The sequence below is a fragment of the Bombus vosnesenskii genome, unplaced genomic scaffold (assembly GCF_011952255.1).
Source record: "Bombus vosnesenskii isolate JDL3184/JDL3185 unplaced genomic scaffold, Bvos_JDL3184-5_v1.1 scf7180000013316, whole genome shotgun sequence".
NCBI classification, from domain to species: Eukaryota; Metazoa; Arthropoda; class Insecta; order Hymenoptera; family Apidae; genus Bombus; species Bombus vosnesenskii.
The window spans coordinates 1105584-1131805 of record NW_022882962.1 but is presented as its reverse complement, the minus strand read 5'-3'; the positions used below and the strand labels follow the sequence as shown (position 1 = coordinate 1131805).

General features: G+C 31.3%; 8 protein-coding genes and 1 long non-coding RNA gene across 15 annotated transcripts; 3 read left to right on the top strand and 6 right to left on the bottom strand.

The window, feature by feature from the left end:
* LOC117235408 (cell division control protein 45 homolog) lies at nt 1-2875 on the bottom strand. Its single transcript, XM_033497400.1, has 9 exons — nt 2825-2875; nt 2389-2541; nt 2082-2291; nt 1834-2001; nt 1516-1751; nt 1104-1440; nt 632-1026; nt 465-541; nt 1-397 (listed from the first exon to the last, which is right to left on the bottom strand). The coding sequence occupies exons 1-9, from the start codon at nt 2873-2875 to the stop codon at nt 333-335; spliced, it is 1692 nt and encodes a 563-aa protein (XP_033353291.1). The 3' UTR covers nt 1-332.
* A 516-nt stretch (nt 2876-3391) lies between these two features.
* Nucleotides 3392-5928, top strand: LOC117235409 (H/ACA ribonucleoprotein complex subunit 4). The gene is made up of 8 exons (XM_033497401.1): nt 3392-3489; nt 3825-3949; nt 4035-4367; nt 4435-4845; nt 4923-5043; nt 5188-5426; nt 5509-5736; nt 5811-5928. Exons 1-8 carry the CDS (start codon nt 3477-3479, stop codon nt 5892-5894), a joined length of 1554 nt encoding a protein of 517 aa, XP_033353292.1. The 5' UTR covers nt 3392-3476; the 3' UTR covers nt 5895-5928.
* Nucleotides 5929-6744: 816 nt separating this feature from the next.
* Nucleotides 6745-8599, bottom strand: LOC117235413 (26S proteasome non-ATPase regulatory subunit 14). The gene is made up of 6 exons (XM_033497408.1): nt 8471-8599; nt 8173-8295; nt 7765-7914; nt 7404-7667; nt 7057-7323; nt 6745-6965 (listed from the first exon to the last, which is right to left on the bottom strand). The coding sequence occupies exons 2-6, from the start codon at nt 8263-8265 to the stop codon at nt 6804-6806; spliced, it is 936 nt and encodes a 311-aa protein (XP_033353299.1). The 5' UTR covers nt 8266-8295; nt 8471-8599; the 3' UTR covers nt 6745-6803.
* A 16-nt stretch (nt 8600-8615) lies between these two features.
* On the top strand, nt 8616-9826 carry LOC117235414 (COX assembly mitochondrial protein homolog). 3 transcript variants are annotated; one of them, XM_033497411.1, is made up of 4 exons: nt 8616-8729; nt 8900-9042; nt 9119-9358; nt 9564-9826. In XM_033497411.1, exons 2-3 carry the CDS (start codon nt 8910-8912, stop codon nt 9328-9330), a joined length of 345 nt encoding a protein of 114 aa, XP_033353302.1. In that variant the 5' UTR covers nt 8616-8729; nt 8900-8909; the 3' UTR covers nt 9331-9358; nt 9564-9826. The 3 variants fall into 3 exon arrangements, with proteins under 3 accessions (XP_033353302.1, XP_033353301.1, XP_033353300.1); XM_033497410.1 differs by having other exon boundaries at nt 8634-8729; nt 8938-9042; nt 9119-9330; XM_033497409.1 differs by having other exon boundaries at nt 8634-8729; nt 8938-9042.
* On the bottom strand, nt 9446-12242 carry LOC117235412 (tRNA-splicing endonuclease subunit Sen2). 4 transcript variants are annotated; one of them, XM_033497403.1, is made up of 5 exons: nt 12077-12242; nt 10969-11063; nt 10024-10885; nt 9773-9933; nt 9446-9681 (listed from the first exon to the last, which is right to left on the bottom strand). In XM_033497403.1, exons 1-5 carry the CDS (start codon nt 12225-12227, stop codon nt 9520-9522), a joined length of 1431 nt encoding a protein of 476 aa, XP_033353294.1. In that variant the 5' UTR covers nt 12228-12242; the 3' UTR covers nt 9446-9519. The 4 variants fall into 4 exon arrangements, with proteins under 4 accessions (XP_033353294.1, XP_033353298.1, XP_033353297.1 ...); XM_033497407.1 differs by lacking the exon at nt 12077-12242 and adding an exon at nt 11783-11888; XM_033497406.1 differs by lacking the exon at nt 12077-12242 and adding an exon at nt 11333-11608.
* LOC117235415 lies at nt 11973-12327 on the top strand. Its single transcript, XR_004493668.1, has 2 exons — nt 11973-12023; nt 12256-12327. It is a non-coding gene; the product is annotated as an uncharacterized LOC117235415 (long non-coding RNA).
* Nucleotides 12328-12758: 431 nt separating this feature from the next.
* On the bottom strand, nt 12759-17511 carry LOC117235515 (NADPH:adrenodoxin oxidoreductase, mitochondrial). The gene is made up of 5 exons (XM_033497619.1): nt 17254-17511; nt 14295-14433; nt 14019-14237; nt 13728-13943; nt 12759-13655 (listed from the first exon to the last, which is right to left on the bottom strand). Exons 2-5 carry the CDS (start codon nt 14412-14414, stop codon nt 12828-12830), a joined length of 1383 nt encoding a protein of 460 aa, XP_033353510.1. The 5' UTR covers nt 14415-14433; nt 17254-17511; the 3' UTR covers nt 12759-12827.
* Nucleotides 14653-17254, bottom strand: LOC117235514 (cap-specific mRNA (nucleoside-2'-O-)-methyltransferase 2). The gene is made up of 3 exons (XM_033497618.1): nt 15599-17254; nt 14958-15510; nt 14653-14884 (listed from the first exon to the last, which is right to left on the bottom strand). The coding sequence occupies exons 1-3, from the start codon at nt 17012-17014 to the stop codon at nt 14787-14789; spliced, it is 2067 nt and encodes a 688-aa protein (XP_033353509.1). The 5' UTR covers nt 17015-17254; the 3' UTR covers nt 14653-14786.
* Nucleotides 17512-18087: 576 nt separating the features above from the next.
* LOC117235488 (protein obstructor-E) lies at nt 18088-25888 on the bottom strand. Of its 2 annotated transcripts, none has more exons than XM_033497559.1 (4): nt 25665-25888; nt 22855-23256; nt 22008-22221; nt 18088-18396 (listed from the first exon to the last, which is right to left on the bottom strand). In XM_033497559.1, the coding sequence occupies exons 1-4, from the start codon at nt 25702-25704 to the stop codon at nt 18333-18335; spliced, it is 720 nt and encodes a 239-aa protein (XP_033353450.1). In that variant the 5' UTR covers nt 25705-25888; the 3' UTR covers nt 18088-18332. The 2 variants fall into 2 exon arrangements, with proteins under 2 accessions (XP_033353450.1, XP_033353449.1); XM_033497558.1 differs by lacking the exon at nt 18088-18396 and adding an exon at nt 19935-20349.
* Nucleotides 25889-26222: the final 334 nt, after the last annotated feature.

Here is a 26222-nt window from a genome sequence, read left to right as displayed (position 1 = left end):
TGAAAAATTGAATAAATTTATTCATACACTTTTTAAGTTAATTTTGTTCTTATATAAAAATTATAATTATTACATATCATTTACATTATACAATATTTGCTTTATCATCCAATAAATTTTGTTATCAGTTATTTCGTACGTAAATGAAAATATTACTAACTTACATTTGTCAGTTACAATATGTCATAAAAAATAAAATGTACTTAATCGATCCTGTCGTATTTTTAAAAATGTTTCACGCGTTATTGTTACTTCGTATTATTTAAAAAAAGGAAATAAATATGTGTGAAGAGAAAATTTCTATTTTATATGTTAAATAAATTACTAAAATTTTAAGCTAGAAGAGATGCTAAAGCATCCAAAAATCTTGGTCTTTCTTCGATTTTCAGTCTTATTACTGAAACATAGAATATTAGTATGTATGTAGAAAAATAAATGCTAAAAATGTCATAAGTTATCCTTACTTGTAGAGTCAAAGTAATCTGCTTCTATGTAAGAATTTGTATTTTTCGCCGCTTGCTCAAAGGCTCTTCCAAATAAACTACGATAAATATTAATATTATACATGCAATAATATTAAATCCACTTAAAATATTTCCATAATGGATTTCAATTAATTACTTATAATTACCTTCTTGGTTGATCTTCACACACTGGTGGTATGCCAATCATTATACACATTTTCTCTTCTGCGTCATACACTGAAGAAGCTACAAGTGGCAATTCCGGTGCCCGCCTGTTTTTTGAAGATTCTACATAAGCCTTTAGAGTAAACTGAGCTAACATTATTAATGGATATGGATGCGCAAATATAAGATTGTCAGCACTTCCCTCTGGAATAATTATGTAAAGAAATGAACCAATGTTTTTTATTTCCTTCAATTGTAAAATACTCTGTGCAGTCTTAAAAATAGTTTTAAGCATAAGTTTTGCTTTCTCTATACCACTTTCTAAAATATCTTTTTTTGTACGGGATAAACAGTCCAATGCATCTAAAAAACAACCTTGTGGTAATTTTGTCTTTGACTGAAACATTTAAAAAATCGATGTATTAAAATATACACAAAATTAAACAAACAGAAACATAAGTGTTAGATACTTACAGAAGATTCCATTACAGCAAGCATAGCATAAACTATATCTGAAGCACAATATTTAAACTTGTAACCATATTGCAGAGTAAAACTTGTCCCAATTATAGTATCTACTTTATATTTTCCTGCTAATTTTTCTACCATTTGTTTAAATTCTTGCCTAAGTGCAAGATCCATTGCTGAAAATCGTTGCTTTGATTGCGCTAGTGGCAAACCCATGTCTGCCAATAATCCTTTCAATCGTTGTTCTCCTCGAAGAGACCAAAGTCGTAACGAAACTGCAGTTGGTACTGAGTGTCTTAAACTAGCTTCTACAGTCCAATGGCGATATAACACAAGTAGGAGACTACATTTCTATGTAAGAAAATAAAGTTTGTATTTTATCATACATAAACTTCATAAAATTGAGTTAAAAGGATACTCTTTGTCATAAGTAATTTTAACTGTACTTTGTCGCTGTTCTTGCTTATCAACTTCAGCTCCTTTATGAGTTAATCTAGATACATGGGCTTGAAGGGAACCTTCTTCAAGAACGCTTAACCTTGATTCTACTTTACCAAGAATAGCTTGTTCTGTAGAACCAATTATAGCCCACCAAACCATATCCAAATTATCTTTTGTCATATTCCATGCCATTTCAAATATAAGCATTGCACTCTACAGAAACACAAAATATATTTAAATTCTTATATTCCATATTATAATAATGATATTTATATATTTTTTTGATAACTCATACTGATTTGCTATAGTAACTGTACTGTGTATAATTGAACAAAATAGTTGCTCTTTTCTCAGTCCATTCTCTTCGTTTGGTTCTTCTAATAATATCTTCTTCATTTAACCTTCGCCTTTTTGTCTGAGATCCATTATTTTCTGATTCTTCGTCTGTTTCATTTTCATCAGACTAAATTTACAAAGGAAAATTTCTCCAATTTTTTTATTGTTAAATTAGCTGGTCATATAAAATTGAAACAAATTGCTTACAGAATCATCTCTAAAGACATCATTATATTCTGGAATTTCATCATCTTCATCTGGTTTACCAAGTATACGTACTTGATCTTCTGAATATACATTACATAAATCGTAAGGCCTATGGCTATCAACGATATAAAATATCACAGATTCTGTAGGTTGTAACAGTTCTACTAAGTCTAATGTACCCCCACAATTTATAAAAATAACATTCTTTACCTAAGTAAAAAATAAATATTAGTAAGATTTGGCACAAAAATATGATATGTATGAAAATGATATGAAAAATATGATATGTTTTTTAAATTTTTATTACCTCCTCACAATTCTCTTCAAAGGCACGAACCATATCCTGAATACCTTGAATAGGTACAAGGGTATATATCATGTTATCATATTTAAAAAGTTGTTGTAAAATTCTACAGGCACAAATGGCATCAACATCAAAGTTAACCAACAGTAAACACCTCTACAATAAAGAATTAATGTTAGTATCTTATTTCATAACAAATAATCTAATGTATATATAATTATGATAATAATATATAATGTATATTTATTTATAATACATATATAATCACTTTGTCATTCAACAAGTGAATAAAAATTAAAGAAAAAACATAATAATAATTTCAAAATTAACTTAAATAAATTGTACAGTAATTTAAAAATATACTTATAATTTTAAGAAAAGTTGTAACCTATGTAAACATGACAAATTTTATAATCGAAGGGTTCGAAAAATAACTCACATCATGTTTTATTAAGCGGTAAAATCCTCTTTCTAAGTTTTCCACAAACATGATGCAGTGATCTTCGGCATGGGAATATTTTTTATATTCACTGCTCTTTTTATTCTGTTTCACCCATCTCTAGCTTACCGCGAAAACTAAACATAACAGTAGCCAACAGTGTCGTGTTACGATATAGAATACAAGACAATCATAGATACAGAATACAGAATACAAGTCGTCAACAGTTTCATTGTCTAATTTTATTTAAGTATTCTAATTGATTTACAAAATCATAAGATACAATCTGTTGATATATTTGCTAATATCGGAGAATAGTCGAATTTAAACATGATTGGTATACAGAGAATGCCAAAGATGAGCGTCAGCCAAGCATCTTTTAGAATTAAAAATTCTATTGTATATCATCCCTTATCATTATATATTATATTTTTATAGAATTTATTTATATAATTTATTTTCACTGATATGCAACACTTAATATTACAATGGGCTTAAAAATGTCTTTATGTTATTCAAATAGTACATAACGTAGCATATCTAAAGTATACATAACCCATGAAGCAATATTACGGACACATTTGCTCCTGTATGTTTGGGGTCGCTTTAGTTCGTTGGAATACACGTGCTGTTTTCACTTAGATATATCAAAATGGCAGAAAGCGGTAATTATTTTTAATTTTATTCGTATATTATGCTATTTAGTGTTATATTTATTATAATCTACCTCTTAATTTGAGTCAGTATCCTTATCATATATATAAAAATAAGTAGAGATATTTACCTTCTGTTATAAATATCAATTGGAAATTTAGCGGCAAACACGTGTTTTAGTATTTAATAACTGTTTGATTGAAGATATTATTCTAAATGCATATTCCATAGATTTATTTTATGTCAAAATTAATTTTCTATTGATGTATAGTTATATCTCAACATAATGTCTATTAGTGCAATAGTGGTAATTTCATAGGTTATAACTCTTATTTTTGTTATTTAGATAAAAACAAGAAGAAAAGCAAAAAGAAGTCTCTTGGAGAGATTCAAGCAACAATGAAATGTCAACTTGAACCTTCAAATGAGATTGTAAAACTGGAATATAAAGATTGGCCTCTTTTATTTAAAGTGTGTAACATAAAATTTAATTCATTTTATGATTTCTAAAGTAATTTCTAACACAGCCGATTCAACGTAAATGTTACTATTTCAGAATTTTGATAAAATGCTTACTCGTACAAAACATTTTACACCTTTAACTAGTGGCTCAACACCATTACATCGTACTTTATCTGAATATATAAAATCTGGATGTATTAATCTTGACAAACCATGTAATCCATCATCACATGAAGTTGTTGCATGGATAAAAAGAATTTTAAAAGTAGAAAAAACTGGTCACTCTGGTACTCTAGATCCAAAAGTATCTGGCTGCTTAATAGTATGTATTGATAGAGCAACTAGATTAGCTAAATCACAGCAATCTGCTGGAAAAGAATATATTGCAGTTTTTAAATTACATTCTGCCCCAGAGAGTCTTCAGAAGGTAAATATATGTTAAATTTAAAATATTTTAAATACAAAACATTGTTATTAATAAAAGAATTATATAGGTAAGTCAAGCATTAGAAAAATTACGTGGTGCACTATTTCAACGACCTCCACTTATATCTGCAGTGAAGCGTCAGCTTCGTGTCAGAACAGTTTATGACAGTTGGTTTATTGACTATGATGAAGAACGTAATATGGGAGTGTTCAGAGTTAGTTGTGAGGCTGGTTCATATATTAGAACTATTTGTGTTCACCTTGGCCTCTTCTTAGGCACTGGTTGTCAAATGCAAGAATTACGTAGAAATCGTTCAGGTGTTCAATCTGAAAATGATGGAATGGTTACTATGCATGATATACTTGATGCTCAATGGTTATATGAAAATCATGGAGATGAGTCTTATTTGAGAAGAGTAATTAAGCCACTAGAAGCTCTTCTAGTAAATCATAAAAGAATTATTGTAAAAGATAGCGCAGTATGTATTTCTTATCTATATGTAAAGACTACCTTTATATGTGATTTTTTTATAATACTACATAATTATATTAATAGGTAAATGCTATTTGTTATGGAGCTAAAATTATGTTACCTGGTATTTTAATGTATGACGATGGCATAGAACTAAATCAAGAAATTGTAATAGTGACTACAAAAGGTGAAGCTATAGCACTTGGTAAGTAATGTATCAAACTAACATGGACAGTACGTTATTTATTACAGTAATTTATGTGTTGATATGTTGATGCGTGATGTGTTGATATCTTTACTTATAAATAAACGTTTCAAAATTATCATTTTTGCATTTTTTTAATTACAGCTATAGCTTTAATGACATCTCCTACAATGACAGCTTGTGATCATGGTGTAGCTGCTAAAATTAAAAGAGTAATCATGGAAAGAGATGCATATCCAAGAAAATGGGGTTTGGGACCAAAAGCTTCCATAAAAAAACGTATGATAATCGAGGGAAAATTAGATAAATATGGAAAACCGAATGAAAACACACCTGCAGACTGGTTAGCAAATTATCCAGATTACTCTACACCTACAATTAAAGTAATTATCATTTTCTTTTCGCATTTTTTTATGTAAATATACCTGGTATAAAAGTTGTACATTTAATAACTCATGGATTTAGACTGAGGCAAATGGAGATACCGATCCTGCATCTAAAAAACGAAAATGGGAAGAAACAGTTTCAGAACCTACAGACGAAGTTACAATAAAAGAAGAGAAGGTTGAAGATTTAGAATTGACATCACCAAAAGAAAAAAAGAAAGATAAAAAGGAAAAGAAAAAGAAAAGAAAAAAGGAAAAAGTAGAATCAGAAGCTGATGAACCCATGGTTACAGAAGGTGCAACTGAGGTAAAATAACTTACATTTAATTTCCATATTTAAAATCTAAAAAAGATTCAAATACTTAATATTATTATTAACAGGAATCGCCAGCAAAAGAAGAAAAAAAGAAGAAGAAAAAGAAGAAAGATAAAGATCAAGATCAAGAAGTAACAGTTTCAAGTTGAAATAATTTTTTAAATATGTCCTTAAAATATAAGTAACATATTAAAATATAAGTACCATAATTTTTTATAAGTACGAGAGAAACGTTATAATACGTCATAAAAAGGAATATAAGTTTCTTAAACAAAGATAATTTTCAAAAAATGTATACATATTTTACAACGTCCAGATTGTAAAAAGAATATCCATCTTCTGCAATATATATAATATATATATATATATACATATACAGATGCATAGATGTAATTCAATTTATTATTAAATTGAAAAAATATTTTATATGTTCTCTAAACTTGTACAGATCGTGATTCAAGTCAGTTACATTTAGTAATCTTTTAGATTATATTAAAGAATTCAGTAATATTACATTATTAATAAGAATAAACGAATTTCACTGTTAGTCAAGTATTATAAATTTTACAAATAATAAAAATGTATATTGATACGATATTTAGTATCAATAAATGTACATAGAATAAGTGAATTACATTTGCAAAGTATCGAGATATATTTTGCAAGTATAAAAAGATCCATTATGATTTATCTACTATAATAGCATTTTTTACGTTATACATTTCATATCGTGCACTAATGCGCAATATTTACATTTTTTATTATGAAGTGCATTCTCGTTTATTATTTCGGTCCTATTCAGATGTTTATATATAACATATTTTATCATACTTTATCAAAAAGCAATAGATTATATGTAATATCCGAGTGGCTGTCATACATTTTGAATAATAGTGTAAAAATCTACTTGTCTATTGTTAGCATTTTTTAATACAAAAATAAGCAGTATAAAAATTTGTATGTATTATATATATCCCTTGAGTGTAAATTATAAACACGTATATTTTAAAAAGATGTATATTTTTTTATAATATTGCAAATGGTATTTTAAGAAATAGTTATTTGAATACAACTGAATCAAGCATAGCTCCCAGGCACTGAACAATGTTCGTAGACATAAGTGTATCCACTTTTTCCTCTAAATGTCGCTTTGGATCTTGTTTACCCACATTTTTTATAGCTAATTGTTCAGGTGTCATTTTTTCTTCATCTTCTAATGCCTACAAGAATAAATTCTCAAGTTAGTATATTCGATGTGAGATTTTAATTTCGGACTTAAAAAATGTGCAATATTATATATTAATACGATACCTTGTTATAATTTTTAGCAAGTTCAAGCATTTCAGATACAATATTTTCATTAAGTTTGCTGTGTTCTGAATATTCAGCAAGTGTAAGACCATCCATCCATGTTTTCTTATGTAAATTTAATAGCATTTTCTGTTCTAGTTCATTTTTACGATAGTTAATGCTAATGCTATAATAATGGCGATTTAAGCCATGAATCAATGCTTGAACTGATGGCTTTTGTAAATGACCTAAATTAGATGTAGTTTGACGGGGTTCTTGTCCTAAAACCTGCAATTTTGCATATAATATCAGCGAATATACATGAATTTAATTAAAATTGAAATTTCCATTTTTAATTTGTTAATTACCATAGTGTTAGGAGTAATTAATCTAAATGCATCGATAACAACTTTTCCTTTCACTGACTGTATAGGATCAATAACAACAGCCACTGCTCTTTCGCTAAGAGCTTCAAATGATTGTTGTGTGTTAATATCTACACCAGAGAGCCAGCATCCAAATCCTGGATGTGAATGATACCATCCTACTACCATCTCTGGCCGACCAGTTTGTTTCAGCATGTCCAACATTTTTGCTTGAAATACTGGGTCAACTGCTTCCACACTGACTCCCTAATATAAATAACATGATAATATTAAATTAAATGTTAGAAAAATATAATTTCAACATGTATTTTAACAAAATATTATACAAAATTTGGATTCTTACTGTTCCTGTTTGAGGCATAGCAAATACATCAATAACACGTACAGTGTAATCATCAACAAATTCACCAAGCATTAAACCCATTACTTCCATAGGTACACCAGCCCGTCCATGCTTAAGCATTTTTAAAAGGGCTAATGACGATATGTACACCTAACAATAATAACATAACAAAAGTGATACATTAACAAATACAAAATATGCTATTAACCTGGCATTACACACATGAACTTTTGAAACAAATGTATCGATATGATGTATTTTTATGGTCTATAATTTCTTGTCGAGATAACTTAAAAAGCAAGAAGTCATAATTATAAAATATCTTATCGTGACTGAAATAAAAATTGTCAATAAAATTAGCAATCAAAGTAAAAAATTGAATAATTTTAATGATTGAGTAAATTCTACCTGCTCTGCAGTATCAACAACTGGAGCATCTGACGGTGGAGGTCCTTGGCTAAGACCTGGCATAGCACCTCCTAGTCTCAATAATCGATCCATGACTATCTATTTTGTATTTTTCGAACAACTCTAAAAACATTGTATAATAATTAATTTGGAATTCGAAATATATAAGATTCTAATCATTAAATTGGCTATAAAATCTAACACAAACCGATTATTAATGAGGTTAACTTTTGTTAACAATATATCCAAGAAGAATTACATTTATTTAGGTTATACAATATTACGTTTATTTACTTACCTATTATATTATATTTTTGATTAAAAATAGTACGATTTATAAATCATCCGTAGTATTAAGCAAACATTCCTTTTATGAACCAATGCATTGACAACTCTCAAATCTGCACACTCATGAGCGCAGTCTGCTGGAGGAACTAGCATTTATACTTATGTAGTATTGTTCATAGATGTTAATGGTAATATTTTGAATTCAACAATAATGACTGATGTTCAAACCGCACCTCGTGCTAAATATGGAGGAGGACCGCTTAATTTAGGTAAATTTTAAATTGCTAAAATTAGTAGTGATTAGTATAAAAATAAATATATATAACTTTTAATTCCACGTATAAACAGATAAGGTTATACATTTAGTTTTTTATACTCCTATTAAAATAAAAATTTGATAAAAATGAATATATTTTCTGAATTATTATATTCATTTCAGGTGCATATCGATGCATTTAATACAAACATGTTTTTCAGGAGATCCTGATGATAAACATTTAAGAAAGGTAGAAAAAGACGTTCTTATACCACAAAGAATGCGAGATAAAGCAAAAACCGAAAAATGTGTTGCGGAAGTTGAACGTAATAATTAATTTTTTTTGTTAATTATTATGTGTATTTTTCGACATGTACTATTGTTCCTATATTTAAATTATAGGGTTTTCAGAATGCTGTAAAAATGCTAGTGTTCTTATGACTTTCCAGTGTCAAAAGGAAAATGCTGCATTAAAAGACTGTTTATCACAATGGTATAATGATCCAGATTTTAAAGCAGAATGTACACAAGAATATTTAGATGAAAGAAGTGAATACCGGAGAACTGGTATTGCTAAAAGATTAAAAAGCAGCAGATACCAATCATCAACATAAGTTAAACATAATATGAGTTCCAAGCAATGTACATATATATATAGTAGCATTATTATCTTTATTTGATCAAAATATGAATTGTTTTGCTTAAAAAGAAATAACAATTAAGCATAAATATATAGAAAAACAATGGTTCTAGATTTATATATGTATACATTTACAACAATAATAAACATGTTAAATATCAAATCAATATGAATCATCATCTTCCTCTTCTATATCTTTATGTTTAGGATTCCATCTTCGCCACAATAATTCTCTCACAGAAAATTCAGAAAGCAGATCCACATTTAATGAATCAGATGTTTGCAAAGCTGAAGATGGCCACAAAACTTGTGCAAATAATATTTCCTATATTAAAAATAGAATATAGAATATAAAATGTGTTAAATTTACAAATGATATTAAAATAAACATATATAAAATATTGTTACTGAATTACCTTTGCAGTAGTTTCTGATAATCTTTCCAGTCCTAATAAACTATTCCATGTTAATTTATGCATACGTTTATCTTGATCTGTGATTAAGCTATCACTATCCAAAGTGTCTATTATTACAATGTAAGATGCATGATAAAATGGTGGTCCTTGTTTATATAATACTAAAATATTAAAAAATACTCATGTCATAAGATCTATTTGACGAATTACTCAAAATTTATAACTAATAATAAAAAGAGTACAGTACTTACAAAAATCTCCACCATATTTAAGTCCAGGTTTTACTACCCACCCTTTGCTTCGAAAGTAATGATATACAACATACTTTGATATAAAATTTTTATCAGTTTTGCAGAAAATATGCCATGCACTATCAATATCTAATAAATTACCATCAAAGTCTATTAAATTTAAACAACCTAAACCATACAAAAGAAAAAATGTTTCTTCAAATGTAAGATGAAGAGTTTCTTGAATAGGAAAACTTTCACATTCAATTTTAGGTTTAATTTTTTGTAAATAATTTTCAGTTTCTGAGTCACTATCTGGTAAGACAAGTAATTTGTTTTGAACATCTAAATTATTTTCAGTAAAATATATATCATTTTCTTCTAAACTAAAACTTGAAGGAGACTTCTCTTCATTTTCAATGGATCCTTTTTGATTATTATCAATATTGTTACACTGTTTGTTAGATTTGTTTTCTATAATAATCAATGCATCATCCTCTTTTGTGGAATTTGAAATTGTACCATCTACTTCTAACTCTTCATCAGTTTGTTGATTTTTTTTGTGTTTTTCATCTAAATGAGCAGAGTTTGCATCTACTTCAATTATATCTGGATTATTTTGTTTTGGACTGATTTTCACTGACAATAATTCAACATCATCGTCATTAGGTCTTGTAGAATAACTGTTCATAATAATAATTTCACATTTGTTTTCTTCTGGATTTGTTTGTGTGCTATTAGGTTCCATGCTAAGTTCATTAAATTGTTTTAACCATTCCTGTCTACGAAGCCATTGTCTGTTTCTTATAACTGGAGGAGCTCCATATTGTGTTTTGCCAAATGAAGGAAAGCCACGTGACAAAGAACCTTTTCCAAAAAAGCCCTATATGGATAATAATATTAAATATAGGAAATGGAAATTTATATGGTTACATGTATAGATATTTATTTGTAGATGATGATTACCATAGAATGTATTGCAACAATTTCATTTGGATCAATTATACAAGATCCTAAATCGGTGAGATGAGCAGTATATGTAGTCCATTCATCCTGATTACCTATCACAATAGGAAGTGGTAATTGTTCTGTTAATTTCACACGTCGTTTTTTCTTTGGTTCTCGTAAATTCATTTTGTGATTATATTTGATAATACTAAACTACATAACAATAATCAAACATTTTATATTGCGAGTTTTCTTAAATTTATTATTTTTATAGTATAGGTTAATCTATTCCCCATTTAGAACTCTATGCATAGGTATGTATTACGGCAACACAGATTTTGCTTTGTATTAATAATTTTTTACTAATATCGTAACTTATTACTTAATACGAAGTTTTTAAACTTGTCATCAACGTAACAAAGTGTCTTCCAGTACAGAATTTTCGAATTTGAAACAATAGTTTTTATTCCTCCTTTGCAAAAAAAGACATTACACAGGATAATTAATGTGTTTTTTGTGTTGAATCTAGCATAAAATAAATATATATTTTTTAAAATTACTGTTTATAAAATTTTAAATAAAAAACAGGAAGGGCATTGTGATGCCATCTATCACTTTTATCAGTTAAAATTTTTGCTTGCTGTTAGTGCCATTGACTTATCTTGACGTAGATGGCATCACTATGCACGAAATAGGACGCTTTGCCTTCATTACATATAATTAATTAAGTACGTAAGAAAGGGGAATAATGTTATACAAAGAATATTTCTCAGAGTTAAAGCTTTAATTAGATCCTGAGCGGCTCAGAATTCGCATTGTAAACCGTGATTACATTTTTTAATTTCATTATAAAGAGATTAGTTCCATCATTTCACCGCTAGAGTTTCAATAAATCAGAATACTTTAAAGTAATTTAAAAATCTTGTTAGTTATTCGTTCTATTATACTATCCAATCCCATACTGTCTGCTTTCGGATATCTCTATACACTCTATGCTCTATGCTCTATGCTCCGGTACCAATACTATGAACGAATGTATATTTTGTTTTTTCTTTCAAAACAATGGAAGAAATGTGCGTATAGTTCGGCATTTTAACCGCCAGAAGCGGTAATTTGTGGAACGTACAAAATTTGACTGAATTTCTCCAATGTTTATCAGCGGTCTTCGTACTCATTTCTGTTAATAAACTTTCATTTGAGCTCTCAGAAGTTAAACAATTTTGCCTAGGAACAGAAAAATTTATATTGTTTAATTTTATCACCTGTTGATTGAGCATGATGAAACATTATATATGTATATTTCAGACGCAAATATTTCCAGATTAAATGAGGGGAATGGTATACTTATTAATATATCGCAAATAAATATTTATTTAAGAAAATTATGGAGACTGAAATTTCATGAAAGAAATGATCATGAAAAATACTAATTTCTATTGTTGCATGTGGCTCTGGAAATATTGTAACTTTATCCTCAGGGGATTTTACATTTAATAACAAATAAATCAAATATTTAAGTGATTAAATTCAGCTTGTATGTAACCAACATAATTTTGATTTATATTAAATAATGCATGTGGTTTACATTTATATTATATAACTAAATAAAATATTTAAAACATCAAAAATTTATTTGAAATATGTTTGTGAAAATATATTTATAGTATAAATAATTAAGTTATTATAATGAATTGCTTACAATTAAAATAATACTATATGATTATAGGTACAAAATCTTTAATCTAAAGCTTTTTTATTAAAGTAAAATTGAAATTCAAAAAATGGAATAAAATTAATAAGTAAGCATATTGAAAATTATTAAAAACTAAAAGAAGTTTTTTTCTTTGTAAACAATTGTCATACATTTGTTACATTTATTATCTTAAGGCAATCTCTAACATTTCATTTATATCAACTATCTTTTCCCTTGGCTTCCCTAATGTTTTTCCTCTTTCACATTCTACTTTATCAATTTTTTTCCAATCATTATATAAAACTATGGGTATTCCTTTTTGCTCCAGTATTTTAGATAAACCTATGAAACCTGGTTTATTTTCTGTAATTGATAATTCTTTATTCATTAACATACCAATTTGAAATGCATTTGTCATTGTTGATAATATAACTCCTACAGGACCTGTTCCAGCCCAACCTGCAGTATAAAGTTTATCTTGAACTTTACCTGCTATATTTTTAATACGACCAATTTCTGTGTCAAATGGTATTGATGTATCTATTTGAATAGACTTATAACCAATGCTACGAAATGCTATACCACATTCAATTTCTTCGAATAATCCAGTAGGTACAGCAAATTGTGCTCGTATGTCATTACCTTCAAGTTTATTTATTGATAATTTAATACTATGTATACTATCCGAACCTAAAAATTCTATGGGACTTCTTAAAAATATTGGATATAATTCTTTTGCCATTGTTCCTGTATTTAAGGATGTTTTTTCTAAATATTCTACCATGAGTTCAGTTAATCTTTTCCGTGGTCTTGCTAAAGTGTTAATTACTTGTTTTACATTTATAAAATCATCTGCACGCCAATAACTCCTACAGCCATCTAATTTTAATATTTCCCTGAGTTCTGCAATTGTAAATGCTGCTTGTAATGGACCTCTTCTTCCTATTAATGATACTTTACGTATTTTACTTTGTGATAATTTTTCCAATGCAAATGATGTTATATCAGTATTCTAAAAAGGCAGACTTATAAATAAATTAAAAATATATTATAAAATACATTTTATGAAAAACTTAAAACATACCTTTAATTTATCTACTGGTGTTAGCAAAATTCTTGCAATATCAATAGCAACATTACCTTGTCCCAACACAACAGCTTCTTCTACATTTAAATTAATATTTAAATTACTATCTGCTGGTACTCCATTATACCAACCAACAAATCGTCGTCCCGATACTACATTATTTAAATTTTCCCCAGGTATATTCAATAGTTTATCCTCTTCTGCACCATATGTCTAAAATATAAGCAAGTAATTGTTAATATTAACTATTAAGTTAAATAAGGATAATTGCATTTTTATTATACATACTAATAAAACTGCATGATAAATTTCTTGCAATTCCTTTATAGTAACATCTTTTCCTACATTGACATTTCCTATAAATTGAAAACGTGGGTTAGATGCAGTTTTCTCAAAAGTATGAATAACATTCTTCACTTCTGGATGATCTGGTGCTACACCAAAACGTACTAGACCATATGGTACTGGTAACTTCTCTAATATATCCACTCTTACATTAGCGTTTGTCTGTATCAACATTATATCATTACAATATTATTCTAATATATTGAATGTTATACATACCTTTAATAACTGTTGTGCAGCATAAAATCCTGCTGGCCCTGCACCAATAATACACACTTTTGGTACAATATGTTGAGTTGAAAATAAACGAACATAATTGTAGATTTCACCAAATTTCATAGTAAACACTTGTACTGATCTAAAAAGTTGTATCATAAAAAATAAAACTATGTTTAATAAATATATTACTATATAACATTTTTTTAAAAAGAGGCAACCACGGATTTTCATTTTGAATCTGATTGTTCTTTTAAATAATATATTTAGAAATTAAAATTAAAATTTATACATAATTATAAATTTGTTATATTCACACTTCATATTTATATAGGTTCATCACTATGTAATATCAAATTAATTTTCAAATCTTATATTATGGCTATGGAAAGGAAGCATACACTATAAGCAGATATATGTTCATATTTTATTACATAAAAAATTTGATACAACTTTGGTATTTTGTGGAATATGTTGACTTTATAAAATGCTGTTTCAATTTGTATCTTTTTTTAATGTATGTAATATGTAATTAAAATATGTTTTTAGTATCCAATGATTAAGGTGCTCTGCTGAGAAGCACAAATTACATCCTAGAAATGCAAATAATATGAAATATAATATTGTAAGACTATAGTTGGGATACATTAATATAGTTTGTTTTACCTTCATAGAATGCTGATGAAGAAATTATTTCCAAAATAGCTTTCTCTTGTTTTTGAGCTTCAAGAGAAGCAGCATTAATTTCACTTAAGAATTGTAATACTTTAAGATTATAATTATAATGATATAGTGTGATTTTCAATCCTATATCGTCACAAACTGTAACTTTCAATGATTTGAAAGCATAACTTATAAGATAAAGCAGTTCAATACTAAGATGAGTAAGCAATGAATAGCCAAATAAAACTAATGTTGCTCCAATGTCAAGTTTTTGTAATGTATTGTATATTTCTGTGATTATTTTGTGGCTATCATAAATATCCGTATATTGAAAAATTAAAACTTCATGTCTTGGTTCACAAAGCATTTCATTTTTTACTTTTTCTATACTTTCTAGAGAAGGAAATTGTATCTTGAAATTCATTTTAATAAGAATATCATCAACACCATTTTTTATTTTTAAAGCAATTCTGTTACAAAATTTAGAACTACCTATTTTATGAAATACTTTTCCAGAACGAATTTGTAACTTCTCTGGGAACTCAGTAAAGTTGTACTATAAGAAATAAGAGTTTAATTATATTATGAAAAAAATTTATATTCAGAAAGTATAATGTACTAAGAAATGATAAAAAGCAGCTTACATTTATGATTTCATCAGATGATACATGGATCTCAATTTTATTAAAATCATTGCAAAAACTTTCTATTCGACCTATAGGTGCCAAATGTTGTTTTTCACAACGTTCATTGTATGACCCTTGTAATGATTTTTTATGTTGATTGGTGCTGATATAATTAGACGATATAATAGCATTTCCTATGATTTGCCCTATTTCTAATTTTTTTATGTTATACATTTTTATATATCTGTCAGCAACCATACATTGAATTTGTTTTATGTTTTGTAACATTTCAGAATTATCAGAGTTAAATGAAATAATATTATTTGCTATGACTAGGCATTGTCGAAATTTAAAAAATTCACTGCATAGTATAATTCTTTCCATAAATGTACATGGAATATCACATTTATTAAAAATTGCTTGTTTAGGACCATATTCATAATGTTCTCTGAGTTTTTCTAAATAAGGTGAGATAAATGTTGGTCCCTTAAAGTTTGTACATACAACATACATTTCTGAATTTCCTTCTTTGCTCGTTGCTGGCTTTGTTATACTGACATTAGTAAAACAACAAGATAATAGGTAAATCAGGCAAACTGTATTACACTCGAAAATAGTAAAAATTTTTAATAAAAAACTGCCTCCAGTAGATAATAATTGTAAGGCAGCTACAGTTTCACAAAAATGCAAATGTAGTAGAACATTTTCTTGTTCTGCTGGAACATCTGTACAGTCCACACTACCGTCAGCAGTAATTAAGAATATATTACAATGTGATTCTGATAATTTTACAAGTTTATTTAAGTTCTTTAAATTCAAAAGATTTCCAGTATTATCTTCTCCAAAAAACCAATGGTCTAATGTATGTCTTATGAATCTATCATCATCAATCATTATAGATGCTGAATTACCCTCGTAATATGGATTTAAGGTCATAGCAAGCCAGTCCCATTTAATATCAGGAACATTTGTTTTTAACCAATGATTTAAAGATGTAATAAAAGCTCCAGGTGCTTCGCATAAATGGATAGATCTAAAGCATGTATCATTTGCACGAATGTAATCCACTGGTATTAAAGGAAATGACGATACTATTTCATAGAATTTACACCATGCTTGAGTTAAAAGTTCTGGTTGAATATGGGTTCTCAATTGCATGATAACTTTTTGTGCACTGTTTCTTTCTCTTGTATGTAATTGCCATTGATCAATATCATAATTATTTAAACAATTCTTTGTAGCATTCAATTCATTTTTTATCTCTTGTAATTCATCGATTGTCCATGGGCAATCTTTAAACATTGTTGTTGGTTCAGGCAGTGTATAGCATTCATTGTTTACAATAGAAAAATGTTTATTAAATAAATTATTTACATGATCGTTATTTGTAAGTAATACCTGCTGTTTTTCTAAATCATATGCCTTTGCTTCCATTATTAAATCAAGTCATTGATTTAGGCTTATTCATATAATTTTATATAATTGCTTTTAGATAAATTTAAAATATAAAGTAGGAATGTGTACGTGTGCGTATAACAAAATTAGAATTATAAATATGTAATACTTAATCTTTTAAAAAGAATTGATTTTTTTTCGAAGGTTTGAGGTTAAGATTTTCGTATGTAATTGTTTTGGCTGATCTCTTATTTTTGACAGATGCAATTAATCCTCACCTTTTTACAGCATGAAAATGAGTGCAATATTTTATCTAGTTAACAAAATTGACAAAAGAAATTATATTATTTCGTTTCATAAAAGCTATAAAAATACTACACTATAATATTTATACATTGTTAACACTATTTTTACTTCACAGTTTGACGTACTTAATTAATATTTCAAAATAACCACGTATAGATATAATTTATTATATGTTCTATAATATATAACTACATAATTTAAATAACACTTAAGATCAACATAGACTAGTAACGTATGTAAATATATACCTACGTATAGATACTTTATTTCAACGGAAATTGAAACATACATTATAGCTTATAAGACAACATATAAAATGAAGATAAGGTAAGATTAAACATAAAATTAGATAATTTAATGTAAATATTTTATTAGTACTTTATGAATACTTTGTAAATTTTATTTCATAAATAATATTTTACAATTTTCTCGCATTTTCTCGCACGAGGCGTTACAATATTATTTCAATGTTAAAATTTATTGGTATGATAGAATCGAACTTAAATTTTTAAGTTCAAGATCACTTCAAGATTATAATGTACTATACTTATAGGGCGATGAATTCATCTCGACATCAGTTATAATCCAACCAGATTAAAACTGCACGGTATAATTTGAAAACATACGGCTGACCTTTTAGGCTGATTTTTATATTCATATGTTTATGTGTTTAGTAAATTTTTTAATATATCTTTGCTGTAAAAAATTTGTTGATGCAATGACAGACACCGAACGATGTGAAATATTTGTGTTTTGCTTCTCGCATTTTATATAAAATTACATATATGATAATGTAACATACAAAATATTTTTTAATAATAGTAATTTATTTACATAGCAACGTATATTACAGTTATGTATTGTAACATCAACGGATATACATAAATGATGATGCGAATGATTTTAAGCGAAATACATGTCATGCGATTCTTCATTATTTTAATTGATCAGAAGATACAGGAAATTAACCGATTTCTACGAATTCCAAAATCTTCTGATTAGTTCTAAATGTTGATTAAAATTATTTGGATTTTGCGCGTTTGTCGTCCTGTCACTTTTTCTTGTATCCCAATTTCCGCAATGCCTTCAGATCCACATCGCCATAGTAGTCTTCGCTATGAAATTTATTATTTATAAGTATACTTAAATGCATACTTGAAGTTATAAAAATACTCTTTATATGGTTTAATAGGGAAACAAAATTATAAAAAAGGGAGAAATTAATACGTTAAGTGACTTACAATATGACCTGTTGCAGAATATTGAATTTCACATCTTCGATTATATATCAATGAATTATATCTTTCCATAGATGCATCATAAATATATTTAGTGCATTAGGTAATTACGATAAAGTGTTTGTAGTGTTTAATACATTCACAAAATTCACCATATGAAATTTGTTATAGTTTTAACGAACATGCAAGAGTTAGAATTACAACAATAAATTTCCAAAAAAACAAGCAAACACGAAGAACGTTTACGTGATAGGATGAGAGATTAGGGTTTTGAGAAGCACATAAACCACTTTTTTTTTTTACGAATTTTTGTTCCTTTTATTTTACGAATTTTTCACATTACTTAAAAATATACGGACGAGTCTAGCTTACGCAAGCATACTTGACCGAGGCCAAGAGTGTGTGGAGGTAAGCTCGAATTGAGAAAATTTCGAAAAAAGAACTCCTCATCCACTGAACTTTTTCATCGAATTTCCGTTTCTCAGAACCAGATTCAGTGAACATGTTGCGATTTAGACGATACACAGATCGTGATTAACGAGCTTGCCGCCGTTTCCGTTTTAAATCGTATGTCTTACGATAGCGAAGGGGGTGTGAACAGCAAATACGAAGGAGAAACAAAGTGGCTAAATGATGATAAGAGGCAAGAAAGAATGATAGAAGTTATCGATGAGACGATACGATTGTCACTCGAATTATTATCAATTCGAATTTCAATATATAGAATACGCGTCTCAATTTTGATCATCGAAGTGCCTGATGCGGAACGAAGATGGGCCAACATCGAGGATAGATAGACGATATTCGTAGATTTTAATTACTTTTCCACGCGTTGACGGAGGTAAGATCAGTCCTTTAATCATTTCCACCATATTATCCGATGCAATTCCTTGTTTAAATAATTACACGATCGAGAACAAGAACTGTAAAGGAGCATTCAGACGATCAGTATATCGTCAATATTATTGTCAATATTTGAGGTTCTTGACGTTATCGTGCGGAAGAGATCCTTTAGACGATCAATATATACTGTGAATACAATGTTGAGAACCTTAAATATCGACAATGATATTGGCAATAATATTGTTCGGTTGAACGTTTCTTAAAAGCAACGCGTGGAGAATTACTAGCTAATCGCGCGTTGCCATCGCGTCGGCATCGAGGCACACGGATGAACGTCAACGCGAGTGCAGGAATTTGACATTTACTCTCCTCGCTACTCCTCAGTCCTCGGAAGAAACATCTCACGGATTTCTAATCGTGCAATTCCTCCGGGATCCGAGTCAAATCATCGAATACGAAGCTATAACCGGATATACAGAGGTCGGTCGTACGTATGTAGAAAAATTTGGCTCGAATGGGAACGCAAGAAACGAACGTAACCGATTAACACTTTTGGCTCCTGGCGCTATTATATATATTTCGAAATATCGAACATCAGGATCGTTCGTTCGAGATTGTTCTGTTCGGCTAGATGTGTTTATGTCTGTATACGCGTGTGGCATTGTTTCTGCATATGTGTGGTGTAATAGAAAAGTAGGCGAAGGAGAGTTCTGGTAAGGGTATTTGGAGAATGGTGAAACGTGAAAGAGGTGAAGAAAGGAGGAGAGGAGAGGAGAGGAAAGAAGATGAGAGGAACCAGATGGGGGAATCAAGGAGGGGAGATAGATTAGAAATTATTCTTGAAGGGGTGCGTTGGGCCTCGCAGGTGCCGATGGGGGCCTTGGTTTGCCTTGAGGAGGCTTCCTGGTCTCGCCTGAATTTTGAATTCCGGCAAGCAGCTCGCTCTTCCTGATGCTCTTTAGATCCAGGTCACCGTAGTAATCCTCACTGTGAAGCAGAACACCGGGAAAAATCCGGGAGTTAGGACATGCATGACGTGCTACCTCGCGTGCAGCCTCGTGTCTTTTTTTTTTACAGTTAATCACGTGTACGTGAGAAGGAGTGATTACGCGACCGGATCTGTTTAGTACGCGGTGCGTGCGTGCTTAGAAGACGCGTTGTATAGCCCGTTCCCGAAAATGTGTGTTACGAATACGATATCGAACGAACTTTTGAGCGTCATTTATATGTATATTATCCGTTCAGGTATGGAAAGGTTCCGTAATGGGTATTTATAGCATTACATTTCCCGACAAAGTACATCAAGTAATTTCAATAGAACGATACCATTACAAATTGTAGATATTATATTAATTAATTACATATGTTAGAAACTGTTGTTAATTAACGATATTTATTGTTACCCTGATAATATTCGTCCACCATCGAAACGTACGTTTCATTCAAAATGTTTCGTAGTATTCATCGGGGTAATTAAAAGAGAAGGTAATACAAACAAAATAGTACATAAAAGTATTTACTGGGTACCTTATGTTTTGTATGTTCATGAATGATACAAGATCGTCGCCTTTACTATCTTCACTAATGTTTACTTGTTTTTCAACGAGCAAATTAACATCTACTTATACCTTTAACACGTTTCGATTATATGGCTTTCACACACGTTATTCCTGTCCCCAAGAACGATTATATAAATATTATGTTACCAACATTTGGGTGGCTGTTACGCAAAACCTATCTATCCGTTATGAGAGCAAGGTGTACCGTGAATATCCGTTTAATTACGTCACTCGAAAAAGGTGAAATATCTTACGAACTTTTAACCATGCGGCTAAGTTTTAAAGACTATAATCACCGTGGGTCTATCTGGTTTATCCAGAATTTGCCTTTACGTAACACCTAGTCGCAAAGCTTCCTGATCTGTTTAAATTTACGTGACAGTCTCCCTTCTTAACTTTTTTTAACGCTATTACTCAAAGCTTGGGGCGACAAAAAGTATACAAGGAAATTTACGATCTACTTGTAAAAACAAGGACATTTTTTTCGTTGTTGTAAGCGAAGGAAACTTTGTTAATGACAATCTATTCGTGCAGACATTTGAATATACTATGTTCAGGAATGCATTTTCTCTTATTACAATAACGTGTTTCATAGCACCACAAATTCCTTCCTGTAACTTTGTCACAAGGTCCCTAACGTATTTGGAAAGTACTCAAGCAATTTATCATAGAATTGAAAATGGAAATTCCTTACTTTTGTTTTTGGCTTTCGTTTAATATCAACTAAATCAAATTACAGAGTTGAAAAATCGAAAAACAAAGATTGTTCTTCCGATTTCATTCCCAAACAAATTAATCGATTAAAACGATTTAGAAAGATGAAAGATTAACAAATGAAGTTATTAACGTTAAACGGTGAACTACACTATAATTAGACTGCGGATATTTATGCAAATTCATATTTTTATGAAATGAAATCTCAGTAGGAATTTATTTCACCTATTAAATATTATATCGAGTAATTTAAATGAGATATTTTATATATTTTTGCATATTAACTACATTCACGTAAATTTGTGAACCTCTTTTAAATCTCTCAGAAATGTGTAAAGAGATAATTACAATAAAAGGGGAAAATTGACTTACCATCCAGGGACGTCTTCGGGGTCTTCGCAGGCACCGCTGCCATCGGCGTCGCCGATCTTGAAGACAGTTCCGATCGGGCAACCGTATTCCCTAGCGATACCTTCCAGACATATGTAATATTTTCTGCAGTCCTCAGGATGGGCGTGTCTGCTGAAGCTGCCGGATGCTCCGCTCACTTCGCCCGCGGCCGGACACGTGAAACCTCCTGCGACCTCTGTGTAACGCGATAAACGCATAGAGTATGATGTGATGGAAGAGAGAAAGGTGTCGCGTCGCCATAGCTACTTGGTTCGCGATCGTACAGGCCATGAAACACCACCAAGGGCCAAGTGGAAGAAGCCGGTGAATGGCGAAATAAGGCTACGACTTTGAATCGTGCCACGCGAATTAAGAGGATACCGCGCAAGGAAATACAGGATGCGCGTGGGAATAAATCGCCAGGTATCACTGCACGTATCGAACGATGAGCAACGCAACCAACGAATAATATAATATCGTTTCAAGGAGAAACGAGGATCGTCGATAGTTAATTGATTTTCAGTGAAAGTCTTGCAACGTATTTGTATTAGTTCGAAGAGAGTACAGATTCTAATAATTTATAAAGTTTCTGTATGGAAGACGTTAAAATCGAAGGACAGGAAAATTATACGACGATTAAAAACATATCAATCCATGAAAAAGGATTTCCTTGGTGTTTTTCTGGAATTCAGTTAACTCAAAATCACCAAAAAATCTGAATAGGATCAAACCAAATTGACAACAAGAAAGATATCCTTATAAAGACAATTTAAACGACAAAGAAAGGAGTGTTCGATGTAGGATCACGTAAAGAAGTATCGGAACATACCTTCGTTCTTGCATTCAGGTACTTGATCGGCCCACATACAGACTCTGGCTTCACGGTCGTAAGCGAGTCCAGGACTGCACTGGTATCTGGAAGCCTCTCCGTTCCAGCAATTCCAGAATACGTCGCATTTCTTTTCGTCGGCGAAGATACCGTAGAGGCGAGGACAATGCGGCGTGCTAATCGCTGGTTCGAGCTGTGTCCTGTCTCCGCAATCTACGTTGTGGAGGTAGTCGCAATTTTCAGTGAGGAACTTGCTGTCGCTTGCGTCGAAGGCGAGTCCGTTGCCGCAAGTTTTCAATTCCGCGACGTTGTTATCGCATTTCCAATATTTGTCGCAGGATATATGATGAGGATAGAAACCAAAATCGTCTGGGCATTTGAACGATTCTTGGGCGGTTGTGCCTGCAGTTGAAAAAATGTATTATTATTATTAACGTGAAATCGGAGAAAAGTAGAGAGGATAATCTAATCAATGTGAAAATTTCGCTCGTTTTTTATATAGAGAGCAGTCGCAAGGAATGTCGCTGTAATAGCGAAACAAACAAGGAAATTCTTGTATTACTCGACCTTGCATTAGGAATGGTTTAGGAAAGTCGTGTTTTACTATACCTATATAGCGGCGAATGTAGAAATATCGATTAATTTTTGAAGCAATCGTAAAGAAGGTTGTTCAAGTAGTAAAACTAACAACGAGCAAATGTCAGTCAAGTTAAAGGCAGTCGCTGTAATTCGAAATACCAAGCCAATTACCGGAGTCAACTTTCAATTGCGTCGATGGTTATAGTACAACTATAAACCAACTATTTATTCCTTTAAATAATTCTAAATTGGATATTTCTGCGTTGAAATCGTCTAATCGTAGCTAAAGTTTTCAAGACGGGAATGATCCGTTGAGAAAAATGTGTTTTGCGGTTACACCCGATATAACGCTTTAATCGTGCCAGGGATCGTGGTAATCGCGTTCAATTTTACCGTTTGCTGGATATTGCTTTCGAGAGAAGATTAAACAATAAAATTGATCGTCGACCGCAAGACGCTAATCCCCATCGTTGCGAGCATCTTCTTCCACTTCCTTCATCTAGCTCTATACCTTCCCTGCGCCCCTCCCTTCACATTTCTAATCGCGTTTCAAGAGGGAAAAGCATGGCAGGGAGACGATAATGTGTATGGATCGTCGACACCGTTTCAGGTATTTATTATCGATGGTAATGCTGCCTTTTTGTCGCGTATTGTCTTCAGGCTAGAAATTACCCCTAATAATCTGTTGTTCTTTTCTCGTGGCATATGATGTCTGAATAACCTAAACGTCTTATGTAAGGACACAAAGTGACTTTCGCCAGGCGCTTTCACTTTGGGGTCTAGAGCCAGACCCAGCAGCAGCCGCAACACCAACACGACTCGTGACTGGGCCCTCCCAGCATCCCGTTCACTCGATTCTCCTCTACACGTTTCCCTTTCGTATGTGTGTGTCCTCTCTCTCTCTCTCTCTCTCTCTCTCTCTCACGTACACGCATACACTTTTCGTCCTCTGTAATTTCGCCTATACTTACAAGCTCGCGACCCTCTCGATCTTGTGTGCGTTGTATGTTCACTTTCATTTTTCTCGGGACCGATCTGGCTATCAAAAGTCGCGTCTCGAATCCGACAAAGTAGCCCCGTAATCGGAACCGCTCACGATATCGTTGGCCGTAGAACGTATGCACGTTGGTCGTTTTATAAACTTTTTAGCTCTTTGGCCCCCAAGAGTGAATTTTTGTGCTCGATCGCGATGGTAGTGGATGATAAAAAGAAGGGTCAAGATCTGGGCCAAGGTTATCCTGTTGCAGCCAGAGGAACCCAGGGAAGGGGAGGAAAAAAGAATGGAAACGCGTGTCGAGAAGGTTTCTCTTTGCACGGAAATTGAACACGCCTTTCGATCTCGTTTCAACGGTATGTTTCGTTTGGAACACCGAGAAAGTCGATAATAACCGTCTTCGATAACTATTTTCAAATTGTTGGCACGTCATTTGTACAGTGGGTATTCTCCGATCTACGATCGTACGCGAAGAGCGATAGAGTAAAGGGAAATGCAGAGAAGTTTCTAGATATTTTACTAGTACGCGGTGTTAACGGGAATATTTTGATACGCGATATTGGTTGTACTGGTAGCTTGTACTGGTCAGACATAGAAATTAGAGTTACTGGGGGTATTTAAAGATTTGCAAGTAGGTTTTTTCCTGGTTATCAATCGCATATTAAATCGACCTGCTTTATATTCTTTATGGTAGATATTCTGTTAAAAAATATGGTAAGATGGATACAGTACTCCAATTTACAGATGAAATTACAGATAAAACACTTTTCAAGCATCGATAAAATTCCAATATTAAACACACGAGGAATAAACTTTCTGTTCGAGAGAAATTCATCGAAAATAAATAAATCTATGTTAATATACCGATCGTGTATAAATTTCAAGATTTACGTTAACAAGATACCGAATTCAAAGAAATATGTTAACGATGCTCGTAAAACATTGAATTAACGATTTCGTACACAGGCTTTTCCGACCATTTCGTTTATTCGTTTCGTGAAACGACAAGTATCGTGTTTATCGTGACAATCGCGACGAAAGAAGAGTGCACTCTCTTCCCGATCCACAGGCATATGTCACACACTTAGGTCCTCCACTTCCGATAAAATGATCGTGATCGTCCTCGAGTAACACTTTCCTCCCCCGTTTCTTTCTCCTCGATAACATTTCCATTTTCTCTATTCTCCACCCTCTTATATCCTCCTGCTCGTATCTCGCGTTTATTTCGGGTACGTACCGGCGATCAGAATGGCAGCTATCACGTAGTACGTCCTCATGGTTACGAATGCGTGTGTCCCGCGTGGTACAGAGATCGGATTACTCTTCTCTCCCGAGTGGCGGTAACAAAATTTGATTATTTATTTAAGAGGGAAAAAAAAAAACTATTATCACAATTTGCGTGCACAGGCTCCACCGCGCAGAGAGAACTCTGTGTTTGCGCCCTGTCGTTCTCCACCTTTATATAAGTCATTGGTCACGTGTTGTTCCTCTTCCACCTCCTTGTAGAACCTCCTTCTCTTCTCCTCGTCACTTCAAGAAGAGGTAACGTCTATACCTCGCCACGTTTCTTCTCTCCCTCTCACGCCCTCTCTTTCTCTTTTTCGCCAACCCGATCTCCCTTTCCTTTTTCCTTTATTCTCCTCCACTGAAAATGCCATCCAAAGACTTAACAGAGGCCCGGTAATAACGTCTGCCACGTTCTTTCTTCCCCGTCCCCTTCTCCCCAGTGCTCATCCGTTTTGCCCCATCCTACTGCCTTAAATGCTAAAATAATTTTTTATCCCCAATATCATCC